The 13,377-nt window shown below is 32.1% G+C and overlaps 1 protein-coding gene across 1 annotated transcript; it reads left to right on the top strand.

The window, feature by feature from the left end:
* Positions 1 to 10,399: 10,399 nt before the first annotated feature.
* On the top strand, positions 10,400 to 12,348 carry K441DRAFT_537346 (uncharacterized protein; the record flags this gene model as incomplete). Its single annotated transcript, XM_067642475.1, has 2 exons — positions 10,400 to 10,496; positions 12,173 to 12,348. 2 exons carry the CDS (start codon positions 10,400 to 10,402, stop codon positions 12,346 to 12,348), a joined length of 273 nt encoding a protein of 90 aa, XP_067509555.1.
* Positions 12,349 to 13,377: the final 1,029 nt, after the last annotated feature.

Genomic DNA, 13,377 nt, shown 5'->3' with positions numbered 1-13,377 from the left:
GTTTTAACAATAGTAATCTGGCCCTTAGTTAGGGCTAAAATAGAAACAATTAATTTAATAGCGTTTTTATACTAAATATTAGATAATATTAGGATAAATAAAAAGCGGAGAAATATACCTAAAAGTTGCGTTTAAAAGACTACCTAATATATTACCAGCGCGGAGCGTAATCTCTTTAATAGTGTAACTAAGCATTATAGTAAGCGGAATAATGGCAATAAAGTTAATAATAAATATAGTAATACCGTTAATATAAAGATAATTAACTATAAAGCTAATGGGAATAGTAAGAAAAAGTATATTTATTTATAAGCTAAACAAAACGGTATAAACCTAATCCTTAGTAGGTATATTACGCTTTAAAGCTTCTTTTAGCCTTTCCTTCTTAATTATTAGCTTAAGATATAAGGATCTTCGCAGGCCTATACCGGCCTCTTTATTAGGTTGTTTATTATTAGGCTTTATCTAGGCTAATTAATAGGCTTTTAAGAGTATTACTAGATCTAAATATGCCATTATAAATACGGTTTTTAATTTTTCCTAAAAAGAGCATAATAGAGAAGGGCGATTTTATAGTCTAGAGGGTACTTATATATAGTAAAGACTAAGAAGTCTAATAGTACTTAGGCTAATACCGACGCCTTAAATCTACAATAGTGCGTTTAGCTTTTTTCAGTTAATTTTACGATTAAGGATCTAAAGCAAATTCCAGAATAGTTGCTATAGAGGAAAAGAGGATTAATGTTAATAACTAGACAGAACGGCTAGTAAAAAAAGAAAAGGTAGAGTGTTTTAATAGACGAATAATAAGTAAAAAGTAAACTAACTACTTATAGAAATAAGGACGTAGTAAAACGTATAAATAAGGGTGTAAGTCTATATACCTAAGTACTAGCTACTTAGTATTTTAAATATAAGTCCTCCCTTAACGCAAGGTAGATTAATAAAAGTTATTATACCGCCTATATAAGGCGGAGCGCTTATAAAGGGCTTAGCTAGAATGCCAATTAAACCACCCTATAACGCACTAATAGCTCCTTTACTATAAATGGGGAGTAAATATATAAGATTAACTGGCTAAGATAAGTTTACTACTTAAGCAGTGCCCTACTTCGTAAAGGGTGGGCGTTAGGAGCGGATTATATAATACTATTCCTACTAAGTAAGGCATTATTAGGGGTTTATTGTTAGCTTTTAGCTTTAGTTTATAATTTTATATAAACGCCTTTAAACCCTATACTATTAGGGCTGCCTAAAAGCTAAGTTGCCTATTTACCTTATCTTAACCTTAGGCCTAGCTTATTAGCTATTAAGGCAATAAGAAGTTGCATTAAGGCGTATAATAGGGCTTAAGTAAAGCCACGTAACTAAATAGGCATTACTATATAAAGCAACGCTTAACCAGCTACCTCTATATTGCCATCTTAGAATAATTAGAAAAAAGGGTTTAATACTCGCCCTTATTATTTAATATAACACTCCTATAGAGATATAGCAAAGGTAGGTATAAATAGGAAGAATTATACTTCTATTATAGCCGTATTATAGCGTATTTATAATACTATGCTAGTATTCCTAAGTTAGTAAATTAGCTTAACTTTTAAGGTATAGTTAAAGCGAAGTCCACCATTAGCTCTCGGTAGAGAGGAGTAGGATATAAAAGGCCTTTATATCCTTTAACCAGACCTATATTAAGTATAGTATCCTTTAAAGAAATTCCTCCTTACTTTCTTATAAAGATACTTAAACTATTAGCTACCTTATCTCTTTAATAATAAGCCACTTAGACGCTATAATAGAGGATACCATATTATATTAGGCTAAGGTACGCTCTAAACATTAAATTTTTTATAGAATACCGCTAATGGAGCTAGGATATACCGTATACTTCCTATCCTAAGGGCTCCGATAAGGCCGTTAATACAGTAGAGTAAGTATACAATAGTTGCTTCCCTATAGTTTTATCTATTCGCCAGCTTACTAATATAAGTAGGATATTGTAAGAGTACATATATTAGATCCCGCCGCGCTTGCAAACAAGTTCGCAAGCACTCCGTGTCCTTTTGGCTAAATGGCGACGTTAGGGCGGGAAACGTTACAGATATTTAGTTAGTATTAGAACGTAAGAGCGATTTAGAGAATAGTAAGGCTAATACAAAAGAAACTATAAGGAAATACTTACTCCGCACTAATAAGATAAAGAAGTCGTCTTAATATAGTCCGTTTAGTAACTCCTTCTAATAAAGCTTACTAACCCCTAGCTTACTCTATTAGGGGCGATAAAGAAACTAAGTAAGTTAGTTAATTAACTTAGCTATAGGCTTAGCTAACTTAATAGGAGAGTTAGTAGCCTTAAAAAATGCGACTACTATATTATAAGTTATCTAGGGAAAATCGATAATCGAATTAACAACTTAAAAAGTAACTAAAAAGAGATAAGAGATACTATTAAGCGGCTTTAAAATAAAATCTACACTTTTAAGAGAGGTAGTAATAAAACTTTAAATTATAAAGATAAATGGGTTATAAAGGCAAGAAATAAGGTCACAGTAATTAAGAGGAAAAGGGTACGCTTAGCCTAAAAATAGAGAAGTCTACAGAATTAAGGAGGAAATTTATTGGCTTAAATAGTACGCTCTTTAGTCTTATATTATTTGCTTATTAAAGAAAATTTATATATTAGATTTAAGCTAGACAGCCCCACCCTTTATAGTAAGTATTTGCCGTATTTATATACTTAATTAGCAATAAATTAGTAGATTTAACTAAGCTTAGCGTCTAAAGCGAGTAGAACTATATTCCCCTATTACGTATTTAAGTCTAGTTACTCTATTAGCGTGTTCTTTACTAGTAAAGGATAGCATTATCCTTAAAATAGAAGTTAGTTTATAGAATAATAGAAAAAAAGGGGGCCTATAAGGGTTTCTAGGTCTAAAGGCTATGAAGACTATTTAATTTACTAATATGGTAAACCGTAGCCACGCTAAATGCCCTACTATATAGTCTTATGCATAACTAGCTTCCCCCCCCTTAGGAGAATTACAGATTCGCTACTAGCATTTAATTTCACTTAATCGCTACTAACTCTACGCGGTAATTATAGCGAACGGCTATAGCTATACGTAAGGGCCTTTTTAGTTATCCTAGAGAATCGCCCTAGTTAGCTAGGAGATTTAAATTAAAGTAATAAAGAAGTTGCCTAATATCCACTTCCTCTTCTCCCATTTTCTATATATATCTCTATTATAGCCACTAAAACTTAAATATAACGCTGTTTCTACAGAGAAGTTAATAAAATTTCGTTATATTGTATAGGGTAAAAGCCTTACAATATTTAATAAAGATCGCGACACTATAAAACCGCGGAGGAAGGCGATTACGCATAGAGGCGTTCGCTATAATTGCTCTGGCAATTTAGCGAAATTAAATGCCCGTAGCAAATCTGTTTTTCGCTAAAGGGGAAAAGAAAGCTAGTTGTATATAAGACTATACAATTCCTTACTAAACCGTTACTTTAAGGGTTCTTTGTTTATATTACTTTATAATACAATTAATACCTAAATTAGCTAGTATATAGTAATAAAAAAAATTTATAGGCTTTATTCTTTAAAATAAGCTATTATTTATATATATTAAGTACGTGGTTATAGGGTTATAAGGGTGCGAAGTTATAGGGGGCTGTTTTCATATAGCCACGACTTTTTCGCCTAGCCCTTAGGCAATTTAGGCGAAGCGGATTAATAGAAATATCTAAACGGTTTTACTAATAATCTAGAACCTATAATAAATAGCTAAGTAAAAAACGGATGCAAATTTTAAGCCTTATATATTATATATAAATCTAAATTAATAAAAAGCAAATCTTATAAAGATCCTAAAACTAGAAACATAAGACCAGATCTAAAAATATTAAAGAAATTCCTATATAATAACTCCTATAAACTTTATAACGACTTAAAGCCCCCTTTTATATACTTAAAGAAGTCCCTATATAAACAGCCCTATAAGCGTAGCTATAAATCTAAGCCCCCTTGCGTAACCTAACTACCCCTCCCTACTATACTAGAATAGATAAATAACCGCTATATATAATAAGTAGAGAAATAATTAAAATAAAAAGAAAACACTATAAAATAATATATTTATATCCTTAAGGTATAAATCTATAAGGACTGTAGTCTTAAACATAACTAATAGTTACTAAGGCGGTATATATTTTAGGTTTATAAAAAAATACAAAAAATCCTAAGTCGCTAGTATAGATTTACATTCTATTATCGCTTTTAATGTAGTAAATAAACTTATCTAAGGAAAGGTATAGATCGTTATAAATACTTTATAGCTCGCTATAAGTCAAGCGGGTAAAGAATTTAGTAGAAATAGTAAAATATTATTTTATTTCGCGATAGGCTAAACAAAAAGAGGCTAAAGTTTTAACCCTTATATCAGCTTTTATTAGAACTCTTCTTTATATTTATATTCTATATTTATAAATTTGGGACTATAAAGCCAAGGCCACCATATTTAATTATCGCCTATATAGCCTTATCACTTAATATTTCTTTATTACTATCTACCTATATTTTTTAACCTTTAGTACTAAAACGATTTTCTCCGCTATATAATGTCTCTGCGTCCCATTCTTAATCCTTATTACTAAAGTTACTCTTCTAACTAGTTAACGCCTTTACGTTACCGTTATTATCTCTAAAGTTAATTTCTCTATCTATAAACGCCTACTTACTAGCTAACAATTTAGGGATACTATACTTATAGGTACTTAGGGTTATAGAATACCACTTAAAGAGAAATCGTAGTTAATGTTATTAGGATATAGAATAAGCCTATAGGCCTCTATACTGGCTACTTAGCGCCTTAAATATAAGTCCTCCCTTAGCGTAAGGCAGATTAGTAAGAGTTATTATACCGCCTATATAAGGCAGGGAATTTATAAAGGGCTTAGCTAAAATATTAACTAAGCCTCCTAGTAGCGTACTAATAGCTTCTTTACTATAGATAGGGAGTTAATATACAAAATTAACTAGCTAGGGTAAGTCTACTACTAAAGCAGTGTTTTGCTCTATAAAGGACGGGCGTTAAAAGTAAATTATATAATACTATTCCTACTAAGGGAGGCGTTATTAGGGGATTATTATTGCCTTCTAGTTCTAGTTTACAACTTTATATAAATTCCTCTGCACCCTACTAAGGCATATAGCGTTCGTTAGGAATTATTAGTTATTTATATTTAGTAATAGCTTAGTAAATAGCTACTTTCTAACAATACCTCACTTATAGATTACTTTAAGCGCCTATAGTCTTAGGCGCAGACAATATATAAGCTAAGAGCAATTACAGCTACTAAATATTATACTACAAATACTATATAAAGTGGGAAAGAGCGGCAGGTATACTCCGTCTTTCCCTTTTACCTTCTATCCTAACTCCGCCCTAGGAGAGAAATAGAATATAAACGTCGTATCTGTTACGGCACCGTAACGGATCTAGTTAGGGGGCTCGCTTGAGCCTTGGCATATGTATATAGACGTGTCCTTTTCCACCTTCTACTCCTTATCTTAATATCCGGGTCAATAGACTACTAATTATATAGGCTTGCATACGTTCTACAGCGCTCGTGCCTCGATTGACTAAATCGCTATGACAGTATCCCTAGTTCTTATATGCCATTAAATTAACTTACCTCCAAATCCGGCCTCTTAACTATATATCCCTTACTATCTTTATAAGAATACTAGGCATTATATATATTTCCTTAACTAAGCTTAAATATATTGCTAATATAACCTATAAGTCTAAAATCATTACTATATACTACCGCCTTAAAGATAATATACCTAATTATTAACCTACTTGAAACCTTAAATTACCCTAAAATCGCATTAACAATAAAGACACGGCATCCGCTAATAGGGAGAAGAAATAATTATAGCTTTTTAACCCTATATAGAAACAGATACCTTATACGCCTACTTAAATACCTAATAAGGTTAATTTTTATAAAAATAATAATAATATAAAGGGTAATATATAAGAGGATATAGAAATATTCCCTAATTGCCTTAAGGGACTGGAAGACTATAGTAAAGTAAAGGTAAGCTTATATAAGCTAATAGATAACAATAGTAAGGCCAAAATAAACTTACCTTAACTAAAAGAGAACTATACTAAAGGTTTATCCCAGCTAATAGATATAGTTATAGTCCTAAATATATATTACTAGTTCCTCTAGGTATATTTATAAAACACCTATATATTATTTAGCAATACTAATAATTAAGCAGAGAATAGTTTAGCCGATTTTATAACCCCTCTTAGGGTAATAGCTCCCCTATATAAAGTATTAACAATTTCTAATACCACGATTTTAGGTAGACAAGTAAAGTATTTTATATTATAGTTGCCTTCTTATTATATAATAGAGGACTTAAGATATATCTAAAGCCCTAGTTATAAAGCAATTATATCTAGGTTTGGCCCTATTATAATAATATACTAATATTCTACCTGGGTTTTAGCCGTAGATATACTACTAAAGAGACTTATATTATACTATACTGGGAATCCCCATCTTCTCTACCGTTATACTAAGATATATAAACTACTTAAAGATGTTATAATAGAAATAGCTAAGAGGAGCACACCGTATAAGCAAGGAGATCAACTAGAAGAGGTATTAGAGGATTTATTAGAATAGATATTAAGGAAAATAGTAGATAAGAGAAAGACGGATTATACTAGAGATGGAGATTCTAAAAAGTCTAAGGAATAAGAAATTTCTTATAAAGATTTTCGTAATCACGTTTATCTCTTTTAGTATTAAGGCGTTAATTAGGATTTCCTTAGCTTAGTATTTTGTTTCTATATAGTTGCTTCTATATTAAGAATATCTCGTTATTATCCATACGTAAATAAATAAATTCTTATATATTAGATTAAAGTTAGAGACTCGCTTATAGCAAGCAAGCTTATTAAGTCCTCTACCTTTATATACTTAGTAGTGGATAAGTTAGCCGCCCTATAACTTACTTAATCCCTAAGGTCGTCGCTTTCCAATCTAGATATTTTAGAATTAACCTTTATCGACCTATCCTCTTTAACCTAGTCAAAATGTACTAGAGTCTTTTTAACTAGAATAGGATAGAACCTTTCCTGTAAAACAGTTAGTATATTTTATATAGTAATAGAGAGAAGAGGGCCTACTAGGTCTTATAGGTTTAGAGGCTATAAAGGTTAATCTATAGACGTATAAATATAAAATCGACTATTACGACGTATAAGGATATAGCAATCTACGTTAAAGTGTCGCTTTAATCTATTAGCCTTTTCTAAGAAGGTCCCCTTTTACTTTTTAAAAATTCTTATTTATAGCTTACTTTGACCTTAATAGTAATCTTTGCTTTAAATATATAACTAGTAGTAACTCTTTAATTAACGTCTAATACGGATCCTATTTAGGCCCACGCAGACTACTCCGTTATAGGGGGAAAACTTATAGTTTATATAAAGAAAACCCTGCAGTTGGGGGAAGGAAAAACCCTATGAGCCACCTCAGTCGGATGAAAAACCCCGAATTGCCATATTTGCACATAGTGCGGCCCTGCAGGCCTACAGCTACGTCCTCCTCCTTGGATGTTTTGAACTCCTTAGGAACCACTACTTCCTTCTCTAGCTTATCTAAAGCTAGGGTTCACTACGTCCTAGCTAGGCCTTGCTAATCAATTGCCGTACGCTCGTAGTTGTGTCCCGTATCTTAACCACCCCCTATATACTGTCTCTTGTTAACTATTGCCATATACGCTATACCTCCCCCCCCTTAAGGCCTATCGAAGGCGTAAGGGGGATTTATCCGTTCTACTATCCTAATACTAAAAGACAAAAGCGGGATGTGTGTGTGTGTGTATTTGGGTATCTTTTGTGCCTAGGCCCTAGTCACTAGGCCCTTTCTAAGGGCACTACTCCGTTAAGAGGAGATAGGGAAAACCGTACGGGGTTATCCAGCTACCGCTTTTAGTAGTATTATAGCAGTACGGCGAGTGACCGCATACTCCGCGGGCGATCGCCCTAGGGGTTAAGAGGGGCCGTATATTTGCTTGTTCGTTTATTTATTCGCGTTTATTTATTTATTAATATAAGGTTATTAATGCTTTCTACTAGGGGACGGGGGATGTTATCAAATACTATATATCCATGTTAGATCGTACAGGTGCCCTGGATAGGAGAATAGCGTAGTCGTCGTATTGTAGAGAGCTAATAGTAGTGGTTTTCAAGATCTTACCATCCGAAATTTTTTTACCACCGCCCTTAACGCCCACAACCACCACCAGGTCCTGTCCGCACGCTATGCGACGTCTCTGCGTTGGCTCTAGATCTGAACTTCGAAGACTAGGTTCGTAGCCGTCACCACGTAGAGGTGCAGAGTCCGATTTCGATGGCCAAATATATAACTATAATAAATAATTAATAGCTTAGTAGCTCTCTAGTGTTTTTGTAGAATAATTAGTATATAGGCTAACTCTAAATTTTATATTAATGAGGTAGGAATGTTAAGAATAAATACAGGATATATCCCTTAATATTGGCCTAAGTTATAACTCTAAAAACTAAATCTTGTTCTAAGAACTGGGTTTAATTCTAAAGACTATATCTTAAGTCTGTTTTTGAAAACGGGCCAGTTAACTATTAGGAACGTTTATTAAGCTAAATACACCAAATATAGCTAAAAAGATAAAGTGGTTAAGCTAAGCGGCTTAATAGTCTTGGAAAAGTAGGCATAGGGCTATTTTTACCCTAGCTTAAATCGCGATCTTAAAACCAAACCTAACCCTAGGAGATAGCTAATTAACTGCTATAAAAAGGGCACGATCCTAAAAACCGGATCCGGTTTTAAGAAACTAGATCCTAGTTTTAGGAAATAAGTCGATTAACCGCTATAAAAAGAAGTTAACTATCTATATTTAACATATTAGGTTTAGCTTATTTTAGGACTAGCTATATAATTATCTATTAGCGCTTATATAATTAACCCTAGGAAGCCCACTTTTAGGAGCCCTACTATATTAAAGCCTTACGCGTTACGGAATAAACTAATACCGGTTATTATAGCTTAATATTTAACTAAGCCCTATAAAGCCTTAGTCTAAGCCACATTAGGTTAGCTTAACTTTTCTACGCCTAATTTTTAATCTTTAGTATTTATTCCTACCTTACTTACTTCCTTACACTTTTCTCCCTAATTATTTCCTTATTATAAGACGCGCTTAACGTATTCTTAGCCTCCCTATACTTATCTACTATTATACTGTCCTTATATACTAGCCTCTTTAATATCCCCTTTTTACCTACCTATCCGCCTACTATACGGCCCTCCTAACGTAGCTCTTAGCGCGTTCACTTATAATAGTAAATCTCTTTAAATTAGTAATAATTAAAACAAAGCCTATTAGGGAAGGACTAAATAACTTTCGCGATTTATTTGACTTAACTTATTAGGATTTAGGCATCCCTAGCTCTCTAGCGTGGTATTATATATACTTAGTCGGATTAATAGTGCACGCCCTCCTACTAAAGAAATCCTTTTTGTTTTCCCATTTTTTGGTTCTATTTTCGGTTTCCTAAATCCCTAATCCTAACTTTAAAATATCTTTTTATTTAATGTTTAGTAAAAACAAGCAATAATAGTCTAACAAAATAAATACCTCTTACGCCACCTTCCCCCCTATAAATATATTTTAAATCCTTTTATAGTAAAGGGTAATCTACTTTATATTTACTAGTTTAAGTTACGGGACTTATATCCTTAAAATATATTTTAAATACTACTATATAGCCAGCTACTTAGATAGTAAGCCTTCTACTACTAGATTTCTATTACTTATTTAGATCCTATTAGTATAGAGCTAATATATATATCTCTCTTTATCTAGAAATACTACTGCTTTTATTAATAAATAAATTACCATAGCGCTCTAAAATTTTAGCGTTATTATAGGCTGTAGAATATAGATAGGAAGCGGAGTCTTATATTCTATTAGAAGTAGAAGCTAATATCTAGGCGATAGATAATTTTGGTTAGATGCCGTTATTACTAGCTATAAGTAACGGTTACAAGGCGGTAGTAAAGATACCTTTTATATAGGATAATATCGATCTAAACTCTAAGGATAAATTTAGGGCTACGCTACTGTTATTAGCCGCAGAATATAAAAATAAGGTAGTAGTAAAACTACTACTTATACGGGATAACGTTAACCTAGATCCTAAGAGCGCTCTTAGAGATATACTATTATTATAGGCCGCGATAAACGGGTATAAGGGGGTAGTACAGCTGCTGCTTATATATAATAGTGTTAGCCTAAACCCTAAGGGCTTCTATAATTAAATGCCGCTATTAGTGGCTGCGGAACGCGGGCATAAGGTAATAGTAAAGCTACTACTTATAAAGGACAGTATTAGCCTAAACTCTACCAATATTAAAGGTTAGACTCCGCTCTTATAGGCTATAGAGAGTGGATAAGAGGGAATAGTAAAGCTGCTACTTACGTAGAAAGGCGTTAACTCTAATTTTAAGGATAGTAATGGTTAGATACTACTTTTATAGGCTGCTTAATAGGTACGTAAAACTATAGTAAAACTATTACTTAAGGACGGCATTAATGCGAAATCTAAGGATAAATATAGTGGAATGCCGTTATAGTAGGCAGTGGAGGGCTGGTATAAGATAAGAGAAATATATTTATTAAATACGCGGCTAGTAGGGTTAATAGATAAGATATATAAGCTACTGGTTTAGCTACTACTTAGAAAGGATAATAATATAGACTTTAATACTATATATACTTAACTTTCCTATAAATTAGAAAACTAGTCACTAAGAAAGAGTAAAAGCTGCGGTTAACTTCCTTATACTAAGCAAACTATTATCGCTAACTCTAATATTATTCTCTCCCCTATCCGTCTTTATACTAGTTACCTCCTAATTTTACATCGCTATTAAGTTATAGGGGCGTAGCCTTATCTAAGAGATACCTGGCGATCTCTTAGCAGCCCTAGTAAATTGCATAAGCCCTACTATATTAGAGCCTTACGCGTTATAAAACAAACTAAAACTAATAGGCTGATTAGTTATAGACCAGAAAACACTATATATCTACGCTAATTATTAAAAAGTTACTACCTATTTCCATTATTCACCATCCCTTTAAAAATTTATTATTTAGTGTCCTTTTTTAAGTAAATTCGCATTTAAGACCTAATTTATATAGTTTTAGCGCTTAAAACAGCACTAAAGGATTAAGCCGTAGCGCTTATATTATTCCTGCCTACGCCCTATACCTTACTATTTTCGCTTAAAAACGGAATAATAGGGCTTTTTTTTAAAAAATTTAGGAGTTTACTATGCCGTAGCAATGCTATTACCGCTAATAATTAAACTTTTAAATTTATATATTTAATTCTGTGCTGTGTGTTTTATATTTACTATTTCTTTAAGTGTTCTAATAGCCCTTTTAATAGGCCTTTAATAGGGCTGTTTTACCTTCAATTAATAAAGGAATTATTATTAGCTCTTTCTATTATCGTTATCTCCTTTAGTTTCTATTTTTTTTCCCCTTATAGTAGACTGTGCTAACTGTTCTCTAAAGTGCTTACTTATTAGATTAAGCCTAAAGCCTTAATGTCTGCTATTAAAGACATTTTTTACTTTCTTTAGGCGCAAGATAAATATTCCTATAAATATCCTCAATCTCGGATTTAATTAGCATTTACCCTTCTACTTTTAATTTACTATAGATTATAGGCGACCCACTATTTCCCAAAAGGACTTTATTATTAGGATTTTAGCTTATTTATAACTACGCATTAATATAATATACGTTTTATATTACTATTAAATTATAGTATAAAACCTAAATTAAAAAAGCAATTAGATAAGTAGGTTTACCTAAAATATACCTATATAACTGCTCCTTTGCCTAGACAAATAACCGCCTCTATAGTATTCTAAATCTCTACTTTTATTGCTGTAACGTTAAACGGGAGGATATTACGGCACTAATATAGGCTATAAAACGAGGATAAGATATAACTGCTTAAAAATTTCTTAAAGCTACTAAAATTAGAGTGGTAACTTAATATCGATACTACGGGCGTATAGATTTATTGTGGGCAGTAAGGGATAGACATAAATTAGTAGTACGGCTGTTAATTAGAAGTGGACTTAGCAGTCTTAACCTAAAGGACTTTTCCTATAAGCTGTTATACGCCGTAAGGTTTAGGCAGACGGCAGTAGTGCAGCTACTTTTAGAAAGCGTTAATATAAACTATAAATAGGAAAACGGCTGGATACCGCTATTATTAGCTTAGAAAAGGGGTATAAAGATATAGTTTAACTGCTTCTAGAATATAAAAATAAATATATTAACACAAGAGACCGCTTTAGTCGGATACTACTATTATAGGCTGTTAATTATAAGTATAATATAATAGTATAACTTCTAGTTAAGTATAGGGGTGTTAATATTAACTTAAGGGACTCTTTAGGCAGAACGCTATTATTTATAGCTAAAGTATATAAGGATGCTACGATAGTCTAACTGCTTTTAGAGTATAAAAGTAATAGTCTAAAATCTATAGACTAGTATAGTAGTATAAGCAGTCCTTTAATCCAATATTAAAGGATAGGTTAAAATTAACCTAGAAGTAATCTAACTTTAGTATATAGATTAATTAGCAGGTCCGTAGTTCTTAATAATATAATAAATATAAAATTCTATAGATTGGCTAACTCTTCTTTTTGCTAATTAATGCAATTATTTTCTATATACCTTAACCTCTTAGAGATCCACTTCCTTTCTATATTAGTAAGTTCTTACTATATACTAGGCCTAGCTTTATATTTAACCACAGCAATTACATAGTTAGCAGCACAGCCTAGTATATTTAATAACTATAGCCTTAGCCAGCATATAGCTATATTTAGTAACAATTTTTAGTTATAGAAAATGCGCTATAATAAAATAAGTTAAAAGTAGAACCTAAAGCTAGAAAGAGATCCCTAGGCTAAAAAGAAGGGCATACCACAATTATTGCCGTCCCTTTGCTAGAAGTTATTACCCCTCTTTATATTTATCTTATTATAGAGTATAGGGTTAGTATATCTGCTATAAAGACTAATCTTATTTAGGAATAGCGTCTAAAATATAAGGCGAATAATAAATTAGTTAGCTAAACACTAGGATTTTACTACCCCTTTAAAGCTCTTTATATATTTAATATTAACTACTTTATTAACACTTATAGACTTTATTATAGTACTACCCCCTAGCTGCAGCTGTAAGAATTTTATTGGCTAGGGAGTTT

The sequence above is a fragment of the Cenococcum geophilum genome (assembly GCF_001692895.1).
Source record: "Cenococcum geophilum 1.58 unplaced genomic scaffold K441scaffold_3, whole genome shotgun sequence".
In the NCBI taxonomy this organism is placed as follows: Eukaryota; Fungi; Ascomycota; class Dothideomycetes; order Gloniales; family Gloniaceae; genus Cenococcum; species Cenococcum geophilum.
This window is presented reverse-complemented; position numbering and strand designations above follow the sequence as displayed.